The 24,807-nt window shown below is 33.5% G+C and overlaps 1 protein-coding gene and 1 long non-coding RNA gene across 3 annotated transcripts in view; both read left to right on the plus strand.

Moving 5' to 3' along the window:
• The window catches only part of LOC128234083 (uncharacterized), a 56,243-nt gene that overhangs the window by 29,759 nt on the left and 1,677 nt on the right, over positions 1 to 24,807 (plus strand). For both annotated transcript variants that reach the window (XM_052948076.1, XM_052948075.1), the window contains exons 2-9: positions 5,250 to 5,328; positions 5,847 to 5,889; positions 13,390 to 13,713; positions 15,096 to 15,211; positions 17,128 to 17,368; positions 18,446 to 18,526; positions 21,709 to 21,788; positions 24,617 to 24,692. In XM_052948076.1, coding sequence (XP_052804036.1) covers positions 5,850 to 5,889; positions 13,390 to 13,713; positions 15,096 to 15,211; positions 17,128 to 17,368; positions 18,446 to 18,526; positions 21,709 to 21,788; positions 24,617 to 24,692 — 958 coding nt within the window. In that variant the 5' untranslated portion in view covers positions 5,250 to 5,328; positions 5,847 to 5,849. The remainder of the gene's footprint in view (positions 1 to 5,249; positions 5,329 to 5,846; positions 5,890 to 13,389; positions 13,714 to 15,095; positions 15,212 to 17,127; positions 17,369 to 18,445; positions 18,527 to 21,708; positions 21,789 to 24,616; positions 24,693 to 24,807) is intronic.
• Positions 5,897 to 9,871, plus strand: LOC128234091 (uncharacterized). The gene is made up of 3 exons (XR_008260873.1): positions 5,897 to 7,887; positions 8,126 to 9,102; positions 9,233 to 9,871. It is a non-coding gene; the product is annotated as an uncharacterized LOC128234091 (long non-coding RNA).

Genomic DNA, 24,807 nt, shown 5'->3' on the forward strand with positions numbered 1-24,807 from the left:
CATTCATAAGTTTACAAAATGTTACCATATTTTTAAATGTAATTTATTCAAGAAATATATTGTATATATGTAGCATAAGTTTATAGACCTAAACATAAAGATAATGCTACTTATCTTTATCTAAAAGTAAACACATTGGATACTCAACAACATTGCTGAACGAAAAGCCCTCTTTTCCCCTGTAAGTAATCACTGTTTTCTCTCCTGGACCTCTTATACCATCCAAAATGTTACCCCTGTGTACCCCCCGTTAATACGGATGTTCGGTAGCAGTCAATGGTTTGGTCATCATTCGATTGTTTATCGTAAGATGCGAATCGGGGATCCCAAGTTTCTATCTATAAGGCATTGAAGGTAAATTTCGAAAATATCTGTCTCTAAAAAATATAAAGATATTGTTTTTGTTAAACAGGTACTATGTTACGACTGTTTCTTATATAGGGCCAATTTAAATTCGAAACTGTGCTAGAAACACCCTCAATTTCAAATTGAAGCTAAGCTTTATAGCTGCGATCTCACAGATTGAATGTTTTGACAACTTTTTTTTATTTTTTGCCTTGAAACTAGATTTTTTTGCGTAAATATCTGCAAACCAATGATAAAAGACTGCTGACAAAAGATCAGATAGCAGCTTTACATATTTCCGTCCCAAAATTGATGTTTTATGCGTTTTTCTTAAACCGTTAGTTTAAGCCATAAAACATTAAATTTGGAATGGAAATATGAAGATCTGCGATCTAATTTTTTGTCAGCAGTCTTTAATCACTGGTTAACAGATATTTACGCAATGTTTTCCAATTCCAAGAACAAAAAATAAAAACAATTTTGAAAAAACGGTAATTCTGTGAGAGTGCAGCTTTAAACCTAACGTCTGCAACCCGGTGTTAATCAATCTCCAACGCAGTGTTCTCCATTAACAAGCAGAATAGATCACTGCATATGCCTGGAATGCAGTTATACATACTGTCTAAGTGCGTTTTCTTCCCTCTCGCTTTTGTAGTGTTGACCAAACCTTTGTTAAAATACAATAAAATTAATTATTTACAAATAATTTACATTTCATTTACCCAAATAAAGTTTTTTTTTATATTGACACGGGATGTTCATGTTGTGTGCTCATACACCTAACCGATGTATAAAGGAATGTTCATGTGTTCGTTTAATATGCTCAGACCAGAGTTTTCCCAGATCAATGGCCTATGTGAGGTTACGTGATTCCAAATTCTTACCACTCTGGTAATATTCATGGTAATTGAACATAAACTCGTTAATGCCTCGAACATGAGCCATCACAGTATATTGAGGCATAAGGCAATGCTCACGTGTTAATGTGCTCAAACCAGACTTTTCCGAATACAATGGTATATTTGAAGTTGAAGAGATTCCAAATGCAGACCACTCTAGCATAGTGGCAATAGCCATGATAATTGAAAGCAAACGTGTCAATGCCTAGAACATGAGCCATGAAAGCGTATTATTATTATCGATAGTTCACAATATAGGCCCTGAACCTAGTTTATCACTACACATTCTGTTAGGGACCCCTTAGTCGAATAATCGGGTCAGTCCGTCCCCAAAATGGCTTTTGCAGCAGCAAATTTCGATTTTCGAGCTCTATTTTCGGCTATTCAGTACAACAGCTCCAGCGATATAAATTGATCATAATGTAAGCCTCGTGGCCTAGTTCATCCCTACACTTAACGTTATGTTCCCTATGTAAAATAGTCGGGTCAGTTTGTCCCTATCCCGCATAGCCTGCCTAAAATCGTAGGGTATTCACATGTGCCATCACCTAGGGCCAGGTCTCGGCTACACAGCGACATAGGTCCCTATGGTCCCCTTGCTCGTTTCTGCGAAATGAGCTTTACACGTTTCCTCGAGATTAATGCTATTATTCTATTGATTTTGATGGTGATACGGTGCTAGCACCGCATCCCCGCGGTGATATGGTGATACGGTGCTACGGTGCTAACTTCACGCACATAATCAATGTACTATGATTAATTTGATAATTGCACGACGTATGAATTAGAACAAAAATACTCTGATTAGACTCGAACTCGTGACCGCATCCATGTTTGTTTACTAGGAATTAACGGAAATAATAATAAAGTATTGGAAGCAGGACTGGATAAAATACGGCAATATTGTCTGCAAGGGCTAGCGGGATAGGTATTATCTATATATCACTGTTTAATGTCAACTCCTTTTCCGAGTGTTACTGACATGAACGGTGCGCGTCGGCTTGTTATTGAAAAAAATTATAAAACACTGATACGGCAAATCACATCAGAAAAGTGAGAACTAGGGTATACAAGATAACACAATTTAGGTAACATGATAAAAAAGTGATTGGTGAACTGGTAAAAAAATATAAACACTGCTCGCTTATCTAATGCTTAAGGGTTGCCACAGCCACCTTGAATTTGTCTGGGGTGGGGATAGTGACAATATGATTTGGCAAACTTTTCCAAAGTACAACCGAGTGAGGATAGATTTAAAATTTGTGATTGTCAGTTTTTACTTGAATTTGTCTGAAACATAGTGGGTGCATTAGTCTGGTAATTCTTATTGGTGTTTGAATATAAGATGGCAGCGTAATAGCAACATGATGATGGAATATGTTGTAAAACAAGTCGGGAATCTAGTCTACGTTGTTCAAGTGAGCGCTAACCAAGACTTTCCTGCATGTTTGTAACACTGGAGAGAGGAGAGAAGTCATGTTTAACCCAACGTATAGCCCGACGTTGAACCATTTCAATTTTATTTGTTTGATTTTGTGTGTGGGTGGCAGGTTGTACTTGCACATTCTAACTGTGGACGAACAATTAAGAGTTGTTAACATTATCATGATAGAATATTTTTTATATAAAACTACAATAAATCCTAACCGCTTGTATATTTTCGTATAAATTTATACTTATTTTTGTAAGATTGTGGAATTTTAGGGGGGGGGGGGAGATAATACAAAGGTTGTTCTGGTGTCCAGAACAAATTGAGTTGACAATGTCACATTTATGGGAGAAAACTGGCTTAGTTCATCAAACGTTTTGTCAAGATTTCTTGTATGACATATAAGCTATGTATACTAGCCTCAGGTCAAAACGTTCTTAATAGTGTTGCAAAAAATTACAAAGTATAGTAGCACCATAATTTGGTATCATGATTATGTGCATACGTGGTAACATGTATAAATAAGTGTTACGTCTAGACAATAATCTCTGAAAAGAAAAAGTTTTCTTAAGCTGTTACTAGTAAAGATCTGTTTAAGAAGAAAAATATTCGGTTGGCTAGGATTTGTGATTTTAGCCACTACGGTGAATGGCCGACCATTTTTACACCATCTTTAATTGACAGTCTGCCGTTCTTATACATGTAACCCCGCTTGCAGTCAAACGTCTTCCAATATTTAGTTAGTGCTTGAATCCCTTATTAACTTTATAGTGTCTTCGCTTAGGATTTTTTAAGATTCGCGCTCAACTTTACAACACTGCGTTATTCAATGACGCCTGTTGCCGACAATAAAGGAATGATTCGGAACGGACATCAATGCTTAAAATAATAAGATAACGTCTTAAATTTACAGAAAAAGACATGACACCTATGACACATACTTTAGCACCAACTTATTCTGTTTCAAATTATGGTATTTTCATACTGTAGCGATTGGTTTTTAAATGTTTAGATAGTTTAAAACTGAAAAAAATGTGTTCGTTTTATGTTAAAACCCTGCAAGGCCCCAAACAGCCCTGGTTTATGAATATCTAAACGTTTGACTACTTGGCTCTTCTTTGTAGTTTCCATCGAATTATGATAAATTCATGTCAGATAAGCATGCATTGCGAAAAGAACTTTATGGTAATGTTGTAATCTCATTTGTAATTGAAACGATATTGCATTATTGCTGGCATTGATTGACACAAAATATATTCAAGTAATATGAATCATGTCAGCTTTAAAGGGACTAAACACCAGATCGTCCCAAAATCGGCTAATACAGTTTTTTCTCAAAATAAACCTAGAGTTGCCAATGTGAGCTAGTATAAAGCCGATAATGCATCATTTTAAATAATCAAGGTAGCACATCCCTAAAGAAAACCTCCACTTTCAACTCTTCAATTTTAATGCTTTATGCTATCTTGTTAAGCACAGGAAGACACATCTTTTAAGGGTTTCAATGTAGTGGTTCGAATCCAGCCAGAAGCACAAATATATTTTTTTAATTTTATTTTCTTTGTTTTCATTAGCTAACCTTTTTTATAATTTGCAGGCACGGCTGAATAGGTGGTTGGGAATTACAAACTTTATTATTTTTTAAATGAGACGGTAACACGTTTTAATTTTTTGGCATAATGTTCCCAAAAGATTAAAGATAATTATTAATAAAGAACAGGTCATGAGTATTTCTAGAATTTGTTGATTATGCTTTAAGCGTCGCTGTTCCATTTTTACGCGGTCAAAACAGAATGTTAAAATTGAAATAACATATGGCTATTTCAGTACAATATGATTATATTTGTTGGTGATGTGATCAATAATGTATTATTTCTGAAAGCAAATATAATTCTTGTTACTCTGATTACAAATTATTACCAAAATGTTGAAAAATAAATGAAATAAAGGTTTTCTCTTGTCTCTCTGGTGATTCTGAAATGGGAGTAGGGTAATTCAAATTAAAATAAAATTGTTATTTGAAGGTTAATTTCTTTTAAATTTTGTTTTTGAATCCAGGAAATGATACACATTAAGAAATTATCAAGCTGACCATAGCTTGAAATTGTGCCCATTAGGGGTGTGTTACCTTAAAGGAATTAATTACGCAACAATCAAATCGCTTTTCCGCTGAGTTTACCCGTTTAAACATTGCGCATAATGGTTTCCCAGTTTTAAAAGCGCGCAATGTTTATTTCCCCGAACACCTTGTGTGTTTAATAAGCATGTGAAAGGCACGTGATGGGTACAGATAAATAAGTCGACGCTATTTAAGTTGATGGATTTTACGTGGTAGGTCTACAACCCCAGTGCATTTTCAATAGGACAAATGCGCAAAAGCTGCGAAAGATGCATTGGTCGGAAAGCAATGTGAAACACAAGAAAGTAAGAATCAAGGCGTTGTGCTCATCGATATCAATTTTAAGTAGGTTTTTGACAAACAAATATTGCAGTTTTATCATCTGGTGTCTAGTCCCTTTAATTGATATGCAAACTTTAGGACGCATTATTAGCCCTTCTATTTTACTTGATTTCAGCGCGCCAACACCAGTGAGACCTAAATTGAGTAAATGTACTTCATATTTGTCCATCAGGATAACAACTAAAGCTTGAAAAGTAAGTATTTTCAAATACAAGTGTGCATAAAAACCAGTCCAAGTGTTCAAAACCACTGTAGTCAGTAGATCATTATTAGTATAATAATCAATGCAGTGAAGTTTAAGTATAGGTTATAGTTTATCTATTACAAATGAAACAAAAAGAAGAGATCATTAATAAGCCCCAACTGAAATGATAATATTCGTTCTATGTGTTACACTTGAACGGAAACCGACCTATAGGTTGAGTGTTGAAACTCAGGTATATAGATAATTAAAGGCTGAATTCCAAGGTATTTTTAATGGGAAAGTGTATAATAATAAATTTTAGTAATGTAAGAAAAAATATTTCTAATTAATAACAACTGTAATTCAGCTTAAAAAGTGCGATCAGAAACAAGTTAGCTCAAAAGAAGTAACTTGTTTCTAATGTAACATTAACAAGAGTAGTAGTTATAGTGCTTAATTTATCTTTAGCATGTATTTTGTGGTGGCTGATGTAATCTTTAAAGTAAAAAGCTTCATATGCAATTTCAGAAAATGCAGTCAACGATTTTGTTTCTCTTCTTTGCAATAGCGGGTCAGTATTTTTGTTTTACTACGAAATCCTCTTTAACATGTATTACCTAACCATTTGACTTATTATAGTGTATTATGCCACATATTTGTTCATGGTTTCATGATTAAACTGACCCACATACTTTAAAGCCTCAGATAAATGTCCACTTGCAAACAAACGGGCTTCAGAAAATAGTGTAGTTTTATAAACTAATTTTCATCAATCAATAATTAAGTCAACATTTATATTTTATTAAGCGTTGGTAAATGTATTCAAAATTACAAGTAGTCAGGGGCATGAGGATAGACCACGTTTTTTTTACTATATGTCTATATAAATCCGCCATCTTGGTGAGGACCGATCAGCAGACGATAGTTTTTTTACATGTGGATAATTCGAGTCTAGCAGAGGAGACGTTTTCTATACTCGTAGCGTCCACTGCCGGATTAAACCAGTTTACGTATTTTAATCGTTGTGCAATCGTTACCTATACCAGCTAACTATTTCAAAGCGTTGACACCTTATTATTCAATATAAATCGGCCATTTTGAAAGAAGAGTGCATTTTTGGAACCGCTAGGGCGTAACGCTATGGGATTACAAACGATATTTGCGAATTTGGTTTCAATAGTCATCATACATTTTATTTACATACAACAAATGTGTTTACATAAAGCAGATGCTGTTCAAATTCAAATACTTTTTATATACATGTGCTACACAGTATATTGTCAGGTTGTATAAATCAATACATGCTAAAATATACCTACCACAAAACACGCGTTAGTCATAGCAAAATGGTGTGAAATAAAACATATAGTGAATATTGCATACATATTCATGGTATCGACTCATGATCGTTGTAAGGAAGACATGGCATATTAACGATTTGTACCAACATTTATAGTCCATAGGGTACTTTTTGGAAATCATTCGTGATGAAGCGCTTGTCGAAAACAATTATATAATCCTTTGCTTCACTTTTTGTTACAATACAGCATTTTTCAGGGTTTCGTACAATTTTGTTTTCATCGACGAGAGTGACTGAGTCAATCTTGGTTCCGCACGTGACCATTGACGGTGTTTCATCAATGAGGTCACCTAAATAGTCGCCATGAGGAGGTTCCTAGTATCCAGGACGAGTGGTATAGACAACTGAATCAGTGTCACAGTACAAAACACGTTTTCCTAAAGGCTTCAAATAACAGTGCAACTTGAGTCTTGCGTGGGCTGGGGTTTATGCGACAATGACCACATTGGTTCTAGAAGCAGTTTCAATAAAGTCATGGCCATGAATCTAATCTTATTGTACTGCCTGGTCATTTACGAATCGAACGTTTTTTTTTTGTTTTTTTTTTTTATCTGATGTCATATTATCCATAAACAAAGCAGGATCGTCAGTGTACGGCGTGTGCGTAAGATTGGAGCGTTGTCCGAATTTTCCCCAGAATGAGTTTATCATCAGTTTCGCTAGGGACCTCAAACCTGGATTTTGTTGTATTTTGTCAAAATCAAGACAGATCCCTTCTTTTTCAAAATATTGCTGAATGTACGTCTGTTTCGATTCCTCATAAACGCACCAGTTGGGCCACCCGCTGGCTTCTTGCTTGACCTTTAAAAATGTGTTGACGTATTCGGTGAAAAAGCCGCCTTTTTTTAGACTTTTGTCGCATTGTGATATTTCACTGACTTCGTAAGTTTTAATTATTTTATTGAACTGGTGGTCACGATACCAGGTGTTAAATTTTGCTCGGCTTTTGGTTTTCATATTGTCATAGTTGTAGTACTTTATATCAGAAAGGTTCGCAATTACGGCATGTTGATTTCATTCACGATTGAACAGGTGTGGAAAATATTATTTGGCTATTTCAGTTTCTCCAAAGGCATTTGGCATGTCAGACAAAACCATTGGTATAAAGTTAATTGAATCAATCATTCTTATCCTACATGATGGCACCGTGATAGACATGTACTTCGATCCTGTTGTGATGACTTCCGGAAGTATGGCATTCTCATGAAGGTAATTCAAGACCGGATAACTGACATACCCTTTGAAGTTATGGCAAATAACGGTTGCGCCGAAATTTTGTTCTGAAAATAGCCATCTGCAGAATACCAAAGGGTGTTGGTATTTGATCCTGTAAATATTTGCTCATTTGTGCCACATGTCTTGCACTCAGATGTTGGCGATATATTTTTATTCATACAGAAACTGCAAACTTTCCGTACAACGCACATATTTGGTTTATGTTCCATAGCTCCACAACACGACTTTTCTCAACTGGTACACTTGTTGTCGACACCCTGGAGGTAAACCGATTCACACTCTAAAGAGAATCTTGGGTGCATTCAAAATCGAAGATAATGTACTTTTTGTCTCTTGATTTCACTTTGCCAGCCATATTATTGGGGTCTACTGCCTGTTGCATGTAACACTGATGACCTTCTGCGAAAAACTCGTTTTACAGTAAGTCTCTCAACACACATGATCGCGTGTATGTTTTGACTGATTTATAAATTGGTTTAATAGATAACTACATTCTGCCACTCAGAAACAGTGAATTACATACAAAAATTATGCCTCAGATAGATAAACTGATCTCTAAAGGATATAGTACCACTTCAGCCGTGACAAAAACGTTAAGAACGCACAAGAACTCTTTTCAAGGTTTATTTGATATGGAATTTACCGACGATGAAGAGGAGGAATCTGATGGTGACGTCAGTAGAGGAAACAAAAAATGTATTAATTGATACTAGTTGCTTGAAGTTGTTTATTCATGTTGTGAACTCTGAACAGTGAACATGGCTCATTGGAAATATTATTTAAAACAATTTATTATGACCCCAAACACGCTGCGGGGTTTGCAGAACGACAGAAATTGTATGAAGTGGTCGATGAAGAAGGAAAATTTAACATTGGCATGCATAGGATACGACAATGCTTGCATGATCAAGAATCCTGCAGTCTACACAAGCCAACTAGAAGGCGATCTCTGAGAAATCACATCATAAGCTCGGGAAAAGACGAAATGTGGATGGCTGACTTAATCGATATTGAAGTTTGCGGGCTGGAATCAAGGTTACAAGTACATCCTGTTGGTGATTGACACTTTCTCGAAGTACGTGTGGTTACAACCGCTAAAATACAAAACTGGCGAAGAAGTGGCGCAAGCCTTTTAAAACATCTTTGCAACGACTAGTCGCTCTCCGGTCAAGTTGATAACTGATAAAGGTATGCTTACACTAGTATTTTTGTTGTCTATTTCTGTGTATAATTATTAAGCAAGAAAGTTGTAATTTAATGTATTACTTGTACGTTAAAATCATTGTTGACAACTGCTACACAAACATTTTATTTTCAGGTCAGGAATTTAAGGCCAGGAAAGTCCAAGACCTAATGTTGAATAAGAAATCCATTATTTCCCGACTCAAAACGAAACTAAGACGTCTACATCAGAGAGGGCCACCTTAACCACCAAGACTCGTCTCATGCGCTATTTTTCATCCATGGAAACGGCAACATTTCTACCCGTGCTACAAGATATTGCTGACAATTATAACAAGACCTATCATCGAAATATTTGAATGCGACCTGTTGACGTTAAAGACGTGAATAAAGAAGAGGTGCGATTGGCAACATACTTTGCACACAATCCAAAGAACATCAAACAAGTCACAAAACTGATACCGTTCAAACTAAAAGTGAGTGATTATGTCCGCATCAGTCATCTAAAAACTGTGTTTACTCGAGCGTATGATGAGACATACTCAGGTGAATGGTTTAAAGTACACAAACGCTATCACAGAGGTACATTACCGATATACGAGATTTACAAAATGAAGATATTAAAGGAACGTTTGATCAAAGTGAGCTCCAGAGAACAGAATATAATCTAAACAGTGCATTCAAAATCGAGAAGATATTGAAAACAAAAGGCAAAGGAGCAAATAAACAGTATTTTGTGAAATGGAAATATTATCCAAAGAAGTTTAACAAATAGATAAACGCTGGTGATTTTGACTGATTTCATGAAAAATATATATTGTATATTTTCTTTAAAATGTGTATGTAACATTATTTAAATAAACTCTTCATATTTGTAATGTAACGCTGTAACTTGTAAATAAAATGAATGTAGTGTACTTTTGCCTTTGTTCTCTTTTCTTAATTTAAACGTTGAACAATAAAGCATTTATCAAGCAGTAGATCGCCTAAATATCGTCTGCTTGTTTAAATCTGTACACAGACTGATAAACTAGTGATCTGAACTATACTGATTTAACCCTTGCCCCGCTATATACCTATGCAACGGCTAGCAATGTTCATTCTCCAAAGGCCAAACTACAACTGGGATACATACTATGCTCTGATAGAAATGTTGATTTATGATTGGCTGTTCACAAAATAAGATATTAAACCTACCAAAATTATGGAAAGTTTTCTCTCGCTGATAATTGTATTCAAGGGTATCCAGTACCGAATATTGGTCTCGCTAGTCTAAATGTTGAAAGGTTTACACGGACTGTCAGCGGTGGGAATGATTAAATAATGGCGAAATGCCATTTATATACTGCTGGTGTAACGTGCCCGTACTGGTTTAGGCAAACCAGTCGGAACCGAATAAACGTTGTCTGGCGATATCCCGCTTAAAATGTCAGATGTTTTTAAAAAGATCGTCTGCTTCAGGGTCTATCTCGCTAATATGGTCGCGCCTTATGAATTAAATGTCGTCTGCTTGCCAATATTAGAGCAAACTGTTATCCCGCTATAATGGTGGACTATCGGAGATAAAAAAAAAACTATCGTCTGCTAATCGGTCCTCACCGGATCAATAATGTTACGCCCGAGCCGTTCCGAAAATTCCCTCATTTTCTACTCCGTCCAAGATAGTGGATTTATATAGACATATAGTGAAAAAAGTGGTCTATCCTCATGCCACTGACTACTATTACAATACAAAATAGCTTGTCACTGACAAAGGAAATCATACAACTATTTTAATTTACGATGAATAAAGTTGATTTGTGTTTATTTCTTTCTCCTTCCAATTGTTTAACACGTAGGCAAACTGAATTATTTTTTGTTTAACGGATATTTGCCAAAACAATTGGAGAGAGCGAAAACAATACATACAATTTTGTCATTTTAATAGTTCATAAAAAAACGGCACTGAGCGATGAGTGAAAAATGTTTTTTTTCATTAAATCAACAGAAAGAAATTGATTCTTCGACATAAGAACATTGCCATTTAACCAAATTTGGACAAAATCTTGAACTTAATCTCTATTCGACAATACAGTATATGAGCTATTTACTATTAATTGTTTTGATATGACACATAAATTGATCAATTAAATCTCTAAGATGATTATTGCTTAAAGAAAAGGTGTGAAACAATTTACCTGCGTATACTTTTTATCACTTTTACATCGCAACTGTTTTAAGACATTAAGTATGATTGTGTTTTTTTATCCATTTATAAAATGTTATAAGTATCATGACTTGAAAAAGACAATAGCCTCTTCAGCAAAATTATTCTAAAACATTAAAACGCTTGGACAAGCGACAACGTGGTGATTTTATCATCATGACAAACAATTGAAGGTCAACTGATAAGCACTTTTGAGAGATAATTTGCCTTTTTAAAATATAAATTCGAAGTTAAGTTTTCATTTCAGTGATAAAACAACATTTCATCTCAGTTTGAAAATTACGAAACATGTTTACCGGGAGTTGTCATTTTTCTTAAAATGAATAAATAAACAGTATATTAAATAAAGTAGATTCGTGTGAAAGAAGGCATTGGAATGTAATCATAGTAATGAATAAGGCCTCCGCAAATTGATGTTTCAATTCTCCTATGCAGTTTAAGTGTTTTTGTAAAGGGAAGTAACCGATGGTTGGAGTTTTATACTGTATATCGACCAGTGTAGCATTTGGTTTCAATAAAATTCAATCAAAATGGCGGTTTCCGGTAGAAATACTTTGGCTCGAAATTTAGACAATTTTTATTTAGTATTTATTTTTTGACAATTAATGTGTTGTTTCCATGCCCGAAGTAATGTTTCATAATTCAATGCACAACTTTATACTTAATACCTGATACTGGTAGCTACAATTTTGCGCAATAAGTCACTTTTTACTGGATGGAAATTGATGAACAAAGACTCTATTATTTGAATTAAGTCATGCTACTCGCCACTAGGATATGGCCTTATGACGTCGATGCTGTAGACGACAGCTTAACTCTGCAGGAGTGTCCTTGTTTGGTTCAAAATTATGATTCAAAGTCATTTTTGTTCAAGTACTGACAAAAACAACATCAGAACAATTGGGAACAAATAGCTGGTCACAAATAGCGATCAGTATTAAATGAAACACTGGTCAAGATAGACCGAAAAATTGGCAAGCCTTACAGAAGTTCATGACCTTAATTCTGTTTTTTACAACATAATCTGGGAATTAATTACATTTTAAGTTCAACATATTTAAAATACTAAGTTATTTAACTAAAGATTGATTGAATAAAAATATCACAAAAGGAAGATAATTTCACAAAATGGTTATGATTTACAATAAAATTGGTACAAACATTAAGGTAAGGATATATATCCAATGGGGGTATTTTTCATTTTGTTAAGCTCATATTAAGTTGTTTCAGACCTTTTATAAAAGCAGGGATTTTTTATTATGAATGCTCATTATACTTTAAATATGTTATAATTATTTTAGAAATTTTGATTTATCAAGATATTGGGCTTTCTAAATACGGATGATGAAATAGTATATCTATTCAAACATTTTTCCATTGTTCTGTAGAGATTTAGTTCAATATTGTATGGGTTATAAGGCAATTATATTTTATTAAAAATAATAAATATATATATATATTTGCTCTTTGCTCCTCTCGGGTTTTATGAAAACTGACAAAATTGTAAATTTCTCTTGCTCGTTCAAAATTATTTGGCAAAAACCCGAAGTACAAAATATTAGTTTGTTGAAGCCTAAAAAGTTTATTGTAAACACTGTTTCATTAGATAAATATAGAAATCAGATATCAAATGACTTTGCTTTCAAGAATTACAATAAATAAATTCGAATCTTTACCAATATAAACAATATATGTAAGAGCAGATGTTAGCATCATACCTATATAGAAGCAAAGCATTCGTAAGGAAATTTGTACTGTTAAGTTTTAACTTTTAACCAACTACTGGTTTTGAATCGCTGTGTTAAAGAATAATGACACTTGAAATGAACTACCAGTACGTATAATTGACTTAACCAAAGTGACTGAAAATGTGCTACTAGCCATTAAAATTAAAGAGAAAATGCTACAATTAAGCATACACAAGCATTGAGCAAACTTATCATAAAAAAATCATAGAATTTTTTATATAAAATGTATCCAGTTGAATATGAAAGGTATACCTATTGATAACATTATTTTTAACGAAAACAACTATTTGATTTCAAAACATTATTTGTTGTTTTTTTACTTTTCGTTTTTACTTCCAGTATGTAGGTGTTGTGCAACGGCTGAAATAATTGAAGGCAACGATATTTCCATCGAGTTCGACAAACAACTCACGATTACGTTTACAAATGACAAGACCTCTGATGTTAAGTTTCGACATCAACAAAGTGTAATTGCATATTGTTTTAGAAATTTTGGCTGCGTTATTGAAGACGAAAGATTTAACATTATGCACTTCGAATCTGCAAAAAGGAACGAATATATTTTGACATCTAAAGATATTATTCACACTGATCTTTGTGGCGTATATGAGTGTAATGACATGCTTAACAAAGAAAAGGATTCAGCTCATGTTTCGATAAAAGGTAAGTGATGACTTGTAAACCACTATGACAAAAGGTTATCAATGTTGAATTGCCCGTCTTTAAATAATTGTATCGTACCTTTGGTGAATAGGCACTGCTGATCCGTGGTATGACTGTGATGTTTTGAATTTGGTACGGCCGAAAATAAAAATACCTGTGTTTCGGGTAACATGGCGAAAATAAATAGGGTCGTCGGTCGGATTTTTTTTACAATTTTCAAATCATGCAGTTTTCTGTTGAATCAGATCATTTGTGTTATATCTAAGCGTTTCATAATTTGCAAAAAGTCGGAGAAGAACAGCATTGTTTAATGTTTGAAATCATTTCTTTACCTTCCACTACCGTATTTTCCCGCCAATTTTGCCCATGAAATCTGGTGTTTTTTTGTATACAATACTCGTTTATAAGTCGCGATCGGTTTCCAGAACAAATTTCTACAAATCTGTGATAATGTTCTACCCAAACAGTCAATTATCAACTAAATTTGTTAATTTCCTTGAGGAACATCGCCGATTGTCTTGTCAACAGTGAGCTCCTTAAACATGGCCCTCAAGTGGAGGTAGGTTAAAAATAGAACAAGTTAACGCGGATATGGATTTATTTTAATTATCTTATTTTCGTATAATAGTAATAGTAAAAATAATGAGGAAAAAATAGGGTCGGTCGGGTAACCGGAATCACAGGTGTGTTTTTTTGGCCTATGTATATGCTGCGTTGTATGTTATTTAGTGGTTAATATATTGCGTGAGACGAAGTCGAGGGACGTTTTGAGCACGAGGGCCAATTATTACACAACGGCCCGGCTACGCCATGAATGAACATCTATAAAATATACGTTTTTTCTTCTTTTGTAAATTCTAATAGCACAAGTTACGTTAATGTCCTGACTCAACGTTCCTCTCAAATATGTATAAACATGGATGAAAAATCAATAACAAATATCTTGACAATTTCGTTATTCATTCTGACTTGCAATTTGTTTCTGTAACATTATGCACTGTATTAATGTATTAAGGAGGTTTAAATTTACATGAAAAGTAACATTTATTTCGTAACTATATGTTTGTAAGATAAAGCAACTTTGTAAATAATTTAGATTTTTGTAATCGTAAGAGCTGCTTTTTCTATCAAGAGGAAAGTCTCAATTTAGTTTATAGTCAGTATTTCTATCCTATTACATTCAATTATTAACTAACTCTTTCATTCTTTGACCAGCTTGCGACTGTATTAGTTGAAAATAAGAATCAATTATGTATTGATGCTAGGCTGAACATATCGAAAAGAATTATGAATGTATACTTGTAGTTATCTTTTTTGAACGTTATGGTGATTTATATGCAATGCTTTATATGTTTCAATGTATTCGTAAACTTCTTTAACAGGCTTTGACAATGAAACATATAATGCTACTGAGGAAAAAGATACAATTTACCTTACAACAGCGTGCATCTTTCATGTCTCTTTATCAGACATGAAGATAGTTTGGTACACTTACGATGTAAGTATACTATTTAAGTTATCAGCAACAATACCAATTTTTGCATCGTTTTTTTATATCCTATCTGCTATGTGATAAACCTACCACAACATAAATGGTACAGAAAAAAAATACAATAAACTGCAGCGTTTTCTAATTCAGATAGTACCTTAAAGTAATTGTGTAAAAAGAATTTGCTTATTTGCGTACTGAATCGGCATTGAGCCCCTTTAATTGACTAAACATAATCAGTAAAAATATAGGTTGTACCTTGACCATCTTGATGCATCTCGTTTTTAACTGTAATTTAACGGCTCTCTTAAGCAGGAAAACCTCAAGGTGACAAGATTCAACAACTTTGATATAATAACTGAACACTTTGGCTTTTGGTGGAACTATAACCATCAACGCCTTTTTTAATAAAACAAATATTAGAACAACCTGCTTGCATAATCCACTAAGTTGGCATTATTTTAACAAAACCAGTACAGTTTATATTTATGAAATGCAGTCAGAAAGAGGGTCAGCAATACAGGGATAAGACTTGGTCAAGGGTAATCAAACAAGAAACATATAACGTCACAAGGCATAACACATTACATAGCGATTGGTAAATGGTGTTACCGCCTTGGTCCGGTAAAAAACGTCTTAGGTCGGTACAAAAGTAAAAGCTTAGGGAAGATGTTTGGATTGACGACAGACAAGAAAAAAGCACAGCTCATTTTGAAATTGTTCCAAATGAAAACATAATAGAATAATCACAGTTTGATTCATGAAAGCTGATTTGATAACGGTTTGATAACGGTTTGAATTGCTTAGGTGGATTTTCAACACTAAACATATGTATAGCATAATAATCAGTTATTACTAAAACCTGGTCCGCCGTACCACCGTAACGTTCGCTCTAATTTTCGCATTTAAATAGTATTTTACTGCAATAAAATGTATGTTTTTATTTCAAACATGTTAATGAATGTAATTAACTGAAATTAAATTCACTTTACCAGTCTCGTGTACGGATTTAGTACGACAGGTTAATGCAGATGTACGGCAGAAAATAAATGGCTAAAATATAACTTTAAAAAACTGGTACTGTTTTGATGTGAGTATATGTATACAAAAAATAACATTAAAACATGCTTAAACAAGTTTTATTAGATCATTTGAACAAGGGAACGGTACGGTGGCTCACGGCAAGTAACAGCCAAAGTAATCGTTTCATTGGAGCCATATTATTGACATAAGACTTACCCGGACTTTCGGTAGACAACTCATCATTTATGTTTCTAAACGTACAATCCGTATCCGTGGATGTAGTCCGGAAGTCCGTACAAGTTAAGATGTAAGACAACTTGACTATTAGCCCAAATTTTAACTTTGATCTTGACATTTAAAAAATATTTTCTTCCTACCATAAACTCAAAGTGACGACCAATGCAAAATAGTTTATAACATTTTGCATTCCAAACAACATCTCACGGCCTATCGAACACAAGCAAATTAGTTGAACCGTCTTTTTAATAATTCAATATAACCAACTCATTGCAAACGGGCTCGACAAAATCCAACACAGGAATCTACGCCAATATGACAATAGGAAAGCAAACACCAGCATTTATGTAGCAATATGTTGAAGTGCTAGGGTGACTGCTTTAGAAGGGATAGTCATCCAGCATTGGAGTGCATGTGTCGTCCCAAACACCGTCTAAAACTATTTTCTATTCTTGAGGTCTGAGAAGACTTTTGTCGTCTTTAAAAATGATATTTAAGTGTTGACAACAAGGTAAAAAAATGTATAAGTTAAAGAAAAATAAGTTTCAAAATTGTTTCACTTTTTGTATCAATATTTTAGCATTGTAACCCTTAAATACTTTAAATGTATTTTGTGACCTTAGATTTAAACGATTGAAAAAGGTAGATGAAACTCTCTTTTTCAGGATACAACTTTAAAACTCCTCGATGAGACAAGAATGGGACATTCAATGACACCCTTCAACAGCGCGTCAGTTTGTTCCGATGAATGTGGTACACTTTCTGCTTATAGATTTACTTTTGGACTGAATATCACTAACCAAGAGCAGGGCTATACTAATGTATTCGTAGAAACCAAAGTCTTCCATCCCGATTATACGGACAAACCTCTTACCTGGAGGTCTTCAGAAAAAATTCGTGTTAAAGGTAATGCTATTGCGAATCGAGCCATAATACATTACAAATGATGGTTGTATATTATATATGAGACTGTATGGCTATATATATATATATATATATATATATATATATATATATATATATATATATATATATATATATATATATATATATATATATAATGTCTTAAGATTTCATGTTTGTTTAGTGTATTTTAGTAGTAGTAGTAGCAGTAGCAGCAGCAGCAGCAGCAGCAGCCGCCACTGTCGGCGCCGCCGTCGTCACCGTCGTCATCGTAGTAATGTAGTAGTCGTAGTAGTAGTAGTAGACGTAGAAGTCGTAGTAGTAGTCATCGTCGTCGTCGTCGTCGTCGTCGTGGTAGGAGGAGTAGTAGTAGTAGTAGTAGTAGTAGTAGTAGTAGTAGTAGTAGTAGTAGTAGTAGTAGTAGTAGTAGTAGTAGTAGTAGTAGTAGTAGTAGTAGTAGAAGTAGTAGTAGTAGTCGTCGTCGTAGTAGTAGTATTAGTATTAGTAGTAGTAGTAGTAGTAGTAGTAGTAGTAGAAGTAGTAGTAATCGTTGTAGTCGTCGTAGTAGTATTAGTAGTATTAGTAGGCAGTTATGAGTATTATCGATTTGTTCAATCTATTTTAAAATCATAAGGCTATATGTATTTCATTTTAAACAGGCCATTTTAAGACACAGGCAATATGCAACAGTGTGATGATCTTATTTTTTTTTTTTTTAAAACATCTTGTTATTAAATGGCAATAGCACAAAAAACACTTATATACAGCGGGAACATTGATAAAGGTAAATAAAATTAAAACTGAACATTTACTTTTGCAATATAGCGCACTGAAAAAAAGGCAGATTTAAACAAATAGTGACCGAGGTTTTTTGTCAACAATGTCGTTAATTGATATGACTATGCACAACGTCTTTACATATTTAAGCCTGAAAAGAAATAAGTTTAACCGTAATAGAACAATACGAATACAGTCTGTCTTTTTTTCAGTTTGCATTTAAAAGCCTTAAAGATGTTGTTTTTTTCCAACTAATTGTAAGTAATATAATGAATATATACACAAGTGTTCATTATTTTTCAGAGAGCAGTCCAAAGACACCAATATTTGGGGTATTAATGACCGTCAAAGTACTGGTTGTAGTCTTTGTGACTGTATTAATTGGTATGTGTTTCAACCATATCCATTTATGAAATGTAATATCATATAGTAAGTTCCTTAATATTGAATGATGCGTTCAAGCAGTTTTTAGTCAAAAATTTCGAAGTGTCATATGCCTTTCAACTCTTCATCAAGTTGATAGGAACACAGTCATGTAAAGACTTTCGATCTTCTTTATATATGAGCTTGTTAAACAAGAAGATATAACATCAAACCATCTGTAAACGAATTTTATCAAAAGTGTACATACAAGGTAACAATATCTTTCGTTGAATTGATGTATATAAGCGCAAAGTAACAATATGCGACTGTGAAGGTGATTTCAAGCTTTGACTGTCTCATAAATTCACAGTTCTTGAAACACTGCTGCATTTTGATATAAATGGATTCTTCATTTGTAATTCAACTCTGAAAGACACCTGGACATGGAGACTGGCCACGACGTAATATGCTTATACTTGCCTAAACATATTAGTTCAAAACCATGTTGTTTCTAATGATTTATTATTTGGTCTTGCCAACCGTAAAGTTAGTTTTATTTTGATTTTAAATAAATTTTAAAATATACATTTTGTAAAAAAGTCTCAGTTCTAGTTTTCGACACTTGTGCTTGTACTTTCAGCGTTTCACCATCTTGTATGATATTGTAAAACATTTATATACCATATCTTTCCGACTGTTGAAAAAGTGCTTACATATGTATATATTTTTGAATACAGTAATAACAATTGGGAATAAAAAATAACCAATAAATAAACTTTACCGAGAATATGCCAACAAATACTGTCACTCAGTTTCGTCATCATTTAAATTATAAATACTTAAGTTATTGTCTTCACAACTCATACACCTATGATTAAAAGTAAAATAAAGGGGCATCACTGATGCAATTTAACCTCACAATCGGAATAAGCCGTGATAGCATGCTTACAAACACATTAATTTCATCATGATTATTACTGAAGTAACTAAGTTTTTGTATGCACTTTACATATATTTTTCTTTAACTAAAATAACTTGTTAACGTTAAAAGGGTTAAGGGGGCATTACTCTAGGGTTACCTATACTATTTAACTCATGGTCGAAGATGACCAAGACAATGTGCTTACAAAAACGTTCTGAAGATTTTTTATGATTGGACTGTTTAAAAAAATTGAGTTAATGATTCCACAAAATATTCACTACTGATGTTTAACAAAAAATCGGCATTACTTATCCGACTTACATACATATCGATCTGGACTGATACATTATGCTCATAAACACTGCCACAAAGTTGTATTATAATTGGATGACACATACAAAGGATATGCATGTTCATGTCTGTTCTGCACTGTTTTCTATTATTCTTCAGCTACTATGAAAAAAGGTTTTCCATTTACCTAGCCTTTCTGGTAACTAGATTGATTTAACCCGACACCTTGCATCATTTAAAACTATGACCTCTCAGCTTGACCTTGACCTTTGAGATACAGATCTGGGTTTCTGTGCGACACGCTACCTCATTAAAGTGAACCTTCATGGCAAACTTTTTGAAAATCCTAAAATGCATGGTTAAGATACAGCTAAGACAAGGATCATCAAGCATCAATTATCGATACTTATATAATAATGTTAATACACTTATGGCTGTAGGGCTTGTTCCTGTAGCTTCCATGGTTTATCAGCGGCCATAAATAGAGTCATCTACCTTAATTTAAGTTGGTGTTATATTATAAATATCAACGGGATGTTTTATCAACAATCATAAAATACGTTTCATTTATCACAAGCCATACCTTCTTTCCGGTTTAATATAACAGTTTCTTATAATAAAACTTTGCCCTATTTCTATTGGTCAAAAAATATCATTCCACATGTTTGAAAACATGCCTAGTTGGCAATATTTGTCACAAGGCATACGATTATTTCATATTTGGTATTTATGATGAAGATTTATTCATATACAGAAGAACAGTTTCCATCTAAATCGTATGAGGAAAGTTTGCTGTTTTGTCTAGATTTCGTGAAAACATTTTGAAGACATTCGGTTCTTCAAATGTGTTTAAAAAGGAAATGCCCTCATGAACATATAAACTATACAATGAATGCAACGCGGGAAATAGCATTACTTGCAGTATTATATGTTGTATATTTCTACTCATTAAATGCATCATTATTCCACATCAGATTAATAATAACACAATTCTGTCACTTATTAATGCCTAAATAGTACTGGCATGTTTGTGTATAAATTCAATAAATTGTCAACTGCAGCAAAACTGCTGGTGTTAAGAGGTGTTAAAGACTTTCAAACGCTTCACTTTCACTCCCGTTATTTCTCACTTGTAGTCGTTAGAAAAACTATGACGTTTCCGGCAATAAAGTTATACACCCGTAGAGACAGCACTTTATTTCTCATGAACTATCTATGCTTGCAATAAGTTTGCTGTTTCAGCAGGTTTTATATCACTGAGATCCACATTTACGTGATTATTTAGTATCATGTAAATGTAAATGTAAATAAGCGTTCCTTCCTATCATACTAGCACTTAAATTGCGTAGGACAAACCCATTAAATATGGCTTTGTTGTTTCTGCACAAAATTTCAATTTCAACTTCAATCAGATCATCGCATGTTATATTTTTATTATCGGTAACAATAAGGTCAAATGATAAATGCCTTATTTAAAAAATGTGGTATAAAGAAAATGCTTAATGACATCAAAAATATTTTAATAGGATATAAGATACATCAAAAAGAATATAATTGCGTGAATATTGTTTTAAGTCAAATAAGTTACTGTATTTATAAAACATACTTTATATGCGACCGGAGAATGACGCCCATAAATATATTGTCTTATTTATATTACGATCTGATTGCTTTAGAAACATACCTACGAATAAAAATGTCAATTATCGATTTTTGAATGACTTTATAAAAAACCTTAAGTGCATTCAATAGATACTTTGAATATTTTTTTTTTTAATCTTTGTCTATGTATTACTTTATTACCTATGACATTGTTCCTTTTATGATCTAATAAACGGACTGTTATACTTTAGCAGTTCCAAAAAGAAGAAAACAATCTCAATTTGGGTTTTGGTTAAGAAATGTATAAAAAAAAAAATGCAATTCACTTCTGCAAATTTGAAGAAAGATATAGGCCTGTACATGATCCTTTTTTTAATTTGATTTTCAGGGTTCGCGATATATGCTCTTATCAGATTCAAGAGGAAAAGAAACACCAACACCGAGACATGTGGAAACACAACCTCTATAGTAAACGTTTTTTTTTATTACATGTAGTATATTCAGTCCTGAAATGTAATTGCCTCTCCTCAAAAACAATATAGAGGCCTCTTGACAAAGTGTTAATGTATTGTGTGACGGATAGTGTATTTTTAAACGCGTTGTGAATTAAACAATATTTTTTCCGATTGATAAAATGCCCACTATGTGGCCAATTAAGTGCGTTGTAGTGGCCATTTATAAACGGTTTAAAAGAAATGTTTCGGTGTTAAAATCTTTACAGATGAATCTTAAAACAAAACGTATAAACCATTGTATACAGACATTCCGCAATTTTTGAATGGTGAGAACTATAGTCAATGCGATTGCGTTGTGGACCAACTGACTTTAAGAACCTTAAATAAACGTACCCTACATACTTTCCGTGCAAATATGTGAATGCTAAGTAATATTGGCACGTGTCGACATAGTTGAATAGTCATTTTGTTACCCCTATCTTAAGGTAAGTTAATATGTCAGCGGCATGTGATATACGTTGTCAGCGTCATGTATTATATGTTGTCAGCAACATGTGTTATATGTTGTCAGCGGCATGTGTTATATGTTGTCAGCGGCATGTGTTATATGTTGTCAGCGGCATGTGTTATATGTTGTCAGCGACATGTGTTATATATTGGCTCTACTATGGAAAAAATAAGGTTTTTTACTAGTCGACATCGGCGTGTGCGTGCGCGTTCGGTAAAAGATTTTCAGCAAGTTTGGATTTTTATATTTTAATAATTGTTGATTTGGTATGCTACTTCATACTGACAATTGAATAAGAAAACTCTATAATTCTTATCGGAAATACAATTAACAGCCTCTGATTGACTTATTAATATATCTGACAAGGTGGGACTTGTCATTCATGCAGTTGACATACTATTTCACCTTTGTGTTCAGGGCCGTAAGACAATTAAGATGAATACATGCTTCCCACTGCAATTTGTAGTCCCTGGTCGACTTAAAACTTTTCAGCAGGTATGGATATTTCTTGTCGTATATCAAAATCGTTTGTGAAATTGATATATTTACATGACCTTAGTGTTCGAGGTCATCATACAATTAAGACAAAAAATATATATGATGTTTTGAATACAGACAATTTAGTGCGAAGGTTAGGCAAGTTGAGAATATAAAGTAATGTCTCAAAAACAATCTGTCAATTTTATTGACTTTCCATACAAGAGATCAAGGCTCTCAGGAAATAAAGGTAGATAACTCCATTTGATCCTCAATACAAGCTATCGCTGATTATTGACTTAGAATGTTTGGTTTAGGTTTTACGACATGTTTGGACTTTCGGACATATCTCACACTCGTATATGTGATGTACCATACTGGTTCACCTTCGGGTTCAGGGCTTTTAGACAAATAACTTACAAACCTCTAATTGATCTTCAATATCAGAATTATTTTGTTCATGCTTTCAGAGTTTTTTCACTGAAATAACATCAGTGAACATGTCAATTTGAAATAACATCAGTGAACATGTCAATTTGAAATAACATCAGTGAACATGTCAATTTGATAGTTTCACTGCAAACTAAGGAGTGAAAATATTGACTTTAGGAACTACCTTAAAAATCCATATGTGTTCTTTTTTTTCAAAAAAAAATGTTTATCATTTCTTCAGACGTTTTTATTTATTTTTGAAGCTGAATGTTCAAACATTTGCTTTCATTCGAAACAAATTACAGACGTAAACAACTGCTCTAAAGTAAATACATGTATATCGTCGATCAAATATCTTTTTGAAATGTTTGTCTTTGTATTACGAACTTCCCGGAAAATTTACACTCCCATAAACAGATTAACTGATGATTTCTGTACCCAAACCACACCTGAAGATTTGTCAAGGACCTTGCGTGGTCTTGACTCTTACCTGTCAGACGACATGTCTTCAAGCTAATCAGACTTGTCTCTGACAGTGAGGGATGACTGAATACCAATGAATCATGAAACAAAATCAAACCCTAGAAAATATGGGGGATTTATCCAACGTGAAACCGCAAATGATTTGCTAACATTTGCTAACATGTTCGACCTTTAAATGATTCATTCAATAAATGGCAGCATAGTAATTTGGTCATGTATCCATGCACTGTTACTCCGTCATAAGCTAATAGAAACAGACAATTTGTTGATTTCAGTGTAAGATCGTAGAAAAACTATATTTATATATGTTTTTGTAAGACTCTCGTAAAAAAGAATACTATCTTACGTTGAAATTAAAAAATATACTCTATTTATCCCGGAATTAAAAAATATATACGAATCAGAATTCATTTTATTTTATCTGTAAGCGTGATGCACATTTCAGTTATTTATCGTTTGAAATATTTAAAAGTCACTTTAAAGAAAACTTTAGTTTCGATTCCTCTGCTGTATTAGTCTGTATGAACGCATTCTCTGAATGATTCCCATTCAATATTGCTTTGTTATTTCAACACGAAGTTACAATTTCAAATTCAATCTTATCATCGCACGTTATGTTTGTAACGGAATGATTTAAAACACTTTCTTCTCGGTGATAGTCGGGTCATATCCTAACTTAAAAAAGATAGTTGAATAAAAAACAAACGTGCAATGTGGTAAATAACAGTCTTAAATAAACCGCACCGCATTTCAAACAGTCGTGCCGCCTTCCAATTTATCTACGTGACCAGCTTTTATAGAAATACAGTTTTTAATCATTTATTCTCAATTTTGGCAGGTTTTGGTTAAAACATGTATAAAGGAAAAAATGCATATTAACTTCTGAAAGTTTGGTGAGTGATATAAGTATGTACAAGATCCGTTTAATATTTAATTTTCAGGACTCGCAAACTACGCTTTTATCAGTTGGGGGTGAAGGAAATAAGGACCTACACCGAGACAAGAAGAACACAGAAGGTGATATTTCCTATCATATTAGCAATTTGACTTTTATGAGAAATACCCATTCAATATTGCTTTGCTATTTAAACACGAAATTAATGTTACAGTTTCAATCTTATCATCGCACGTT

This window comes from Mya arenaria, chromosome 5, assembly GCF_026914265.1.
Source record: "Mya arenaria isolate MELC-2E11 chromosome 5, ASM2691426v1".
Lineage (NCBI taxonomy): Eukaryota > Metazoa > Mollusca > Bivalvia > Myida > Myidae > Mya > Mya arenaria.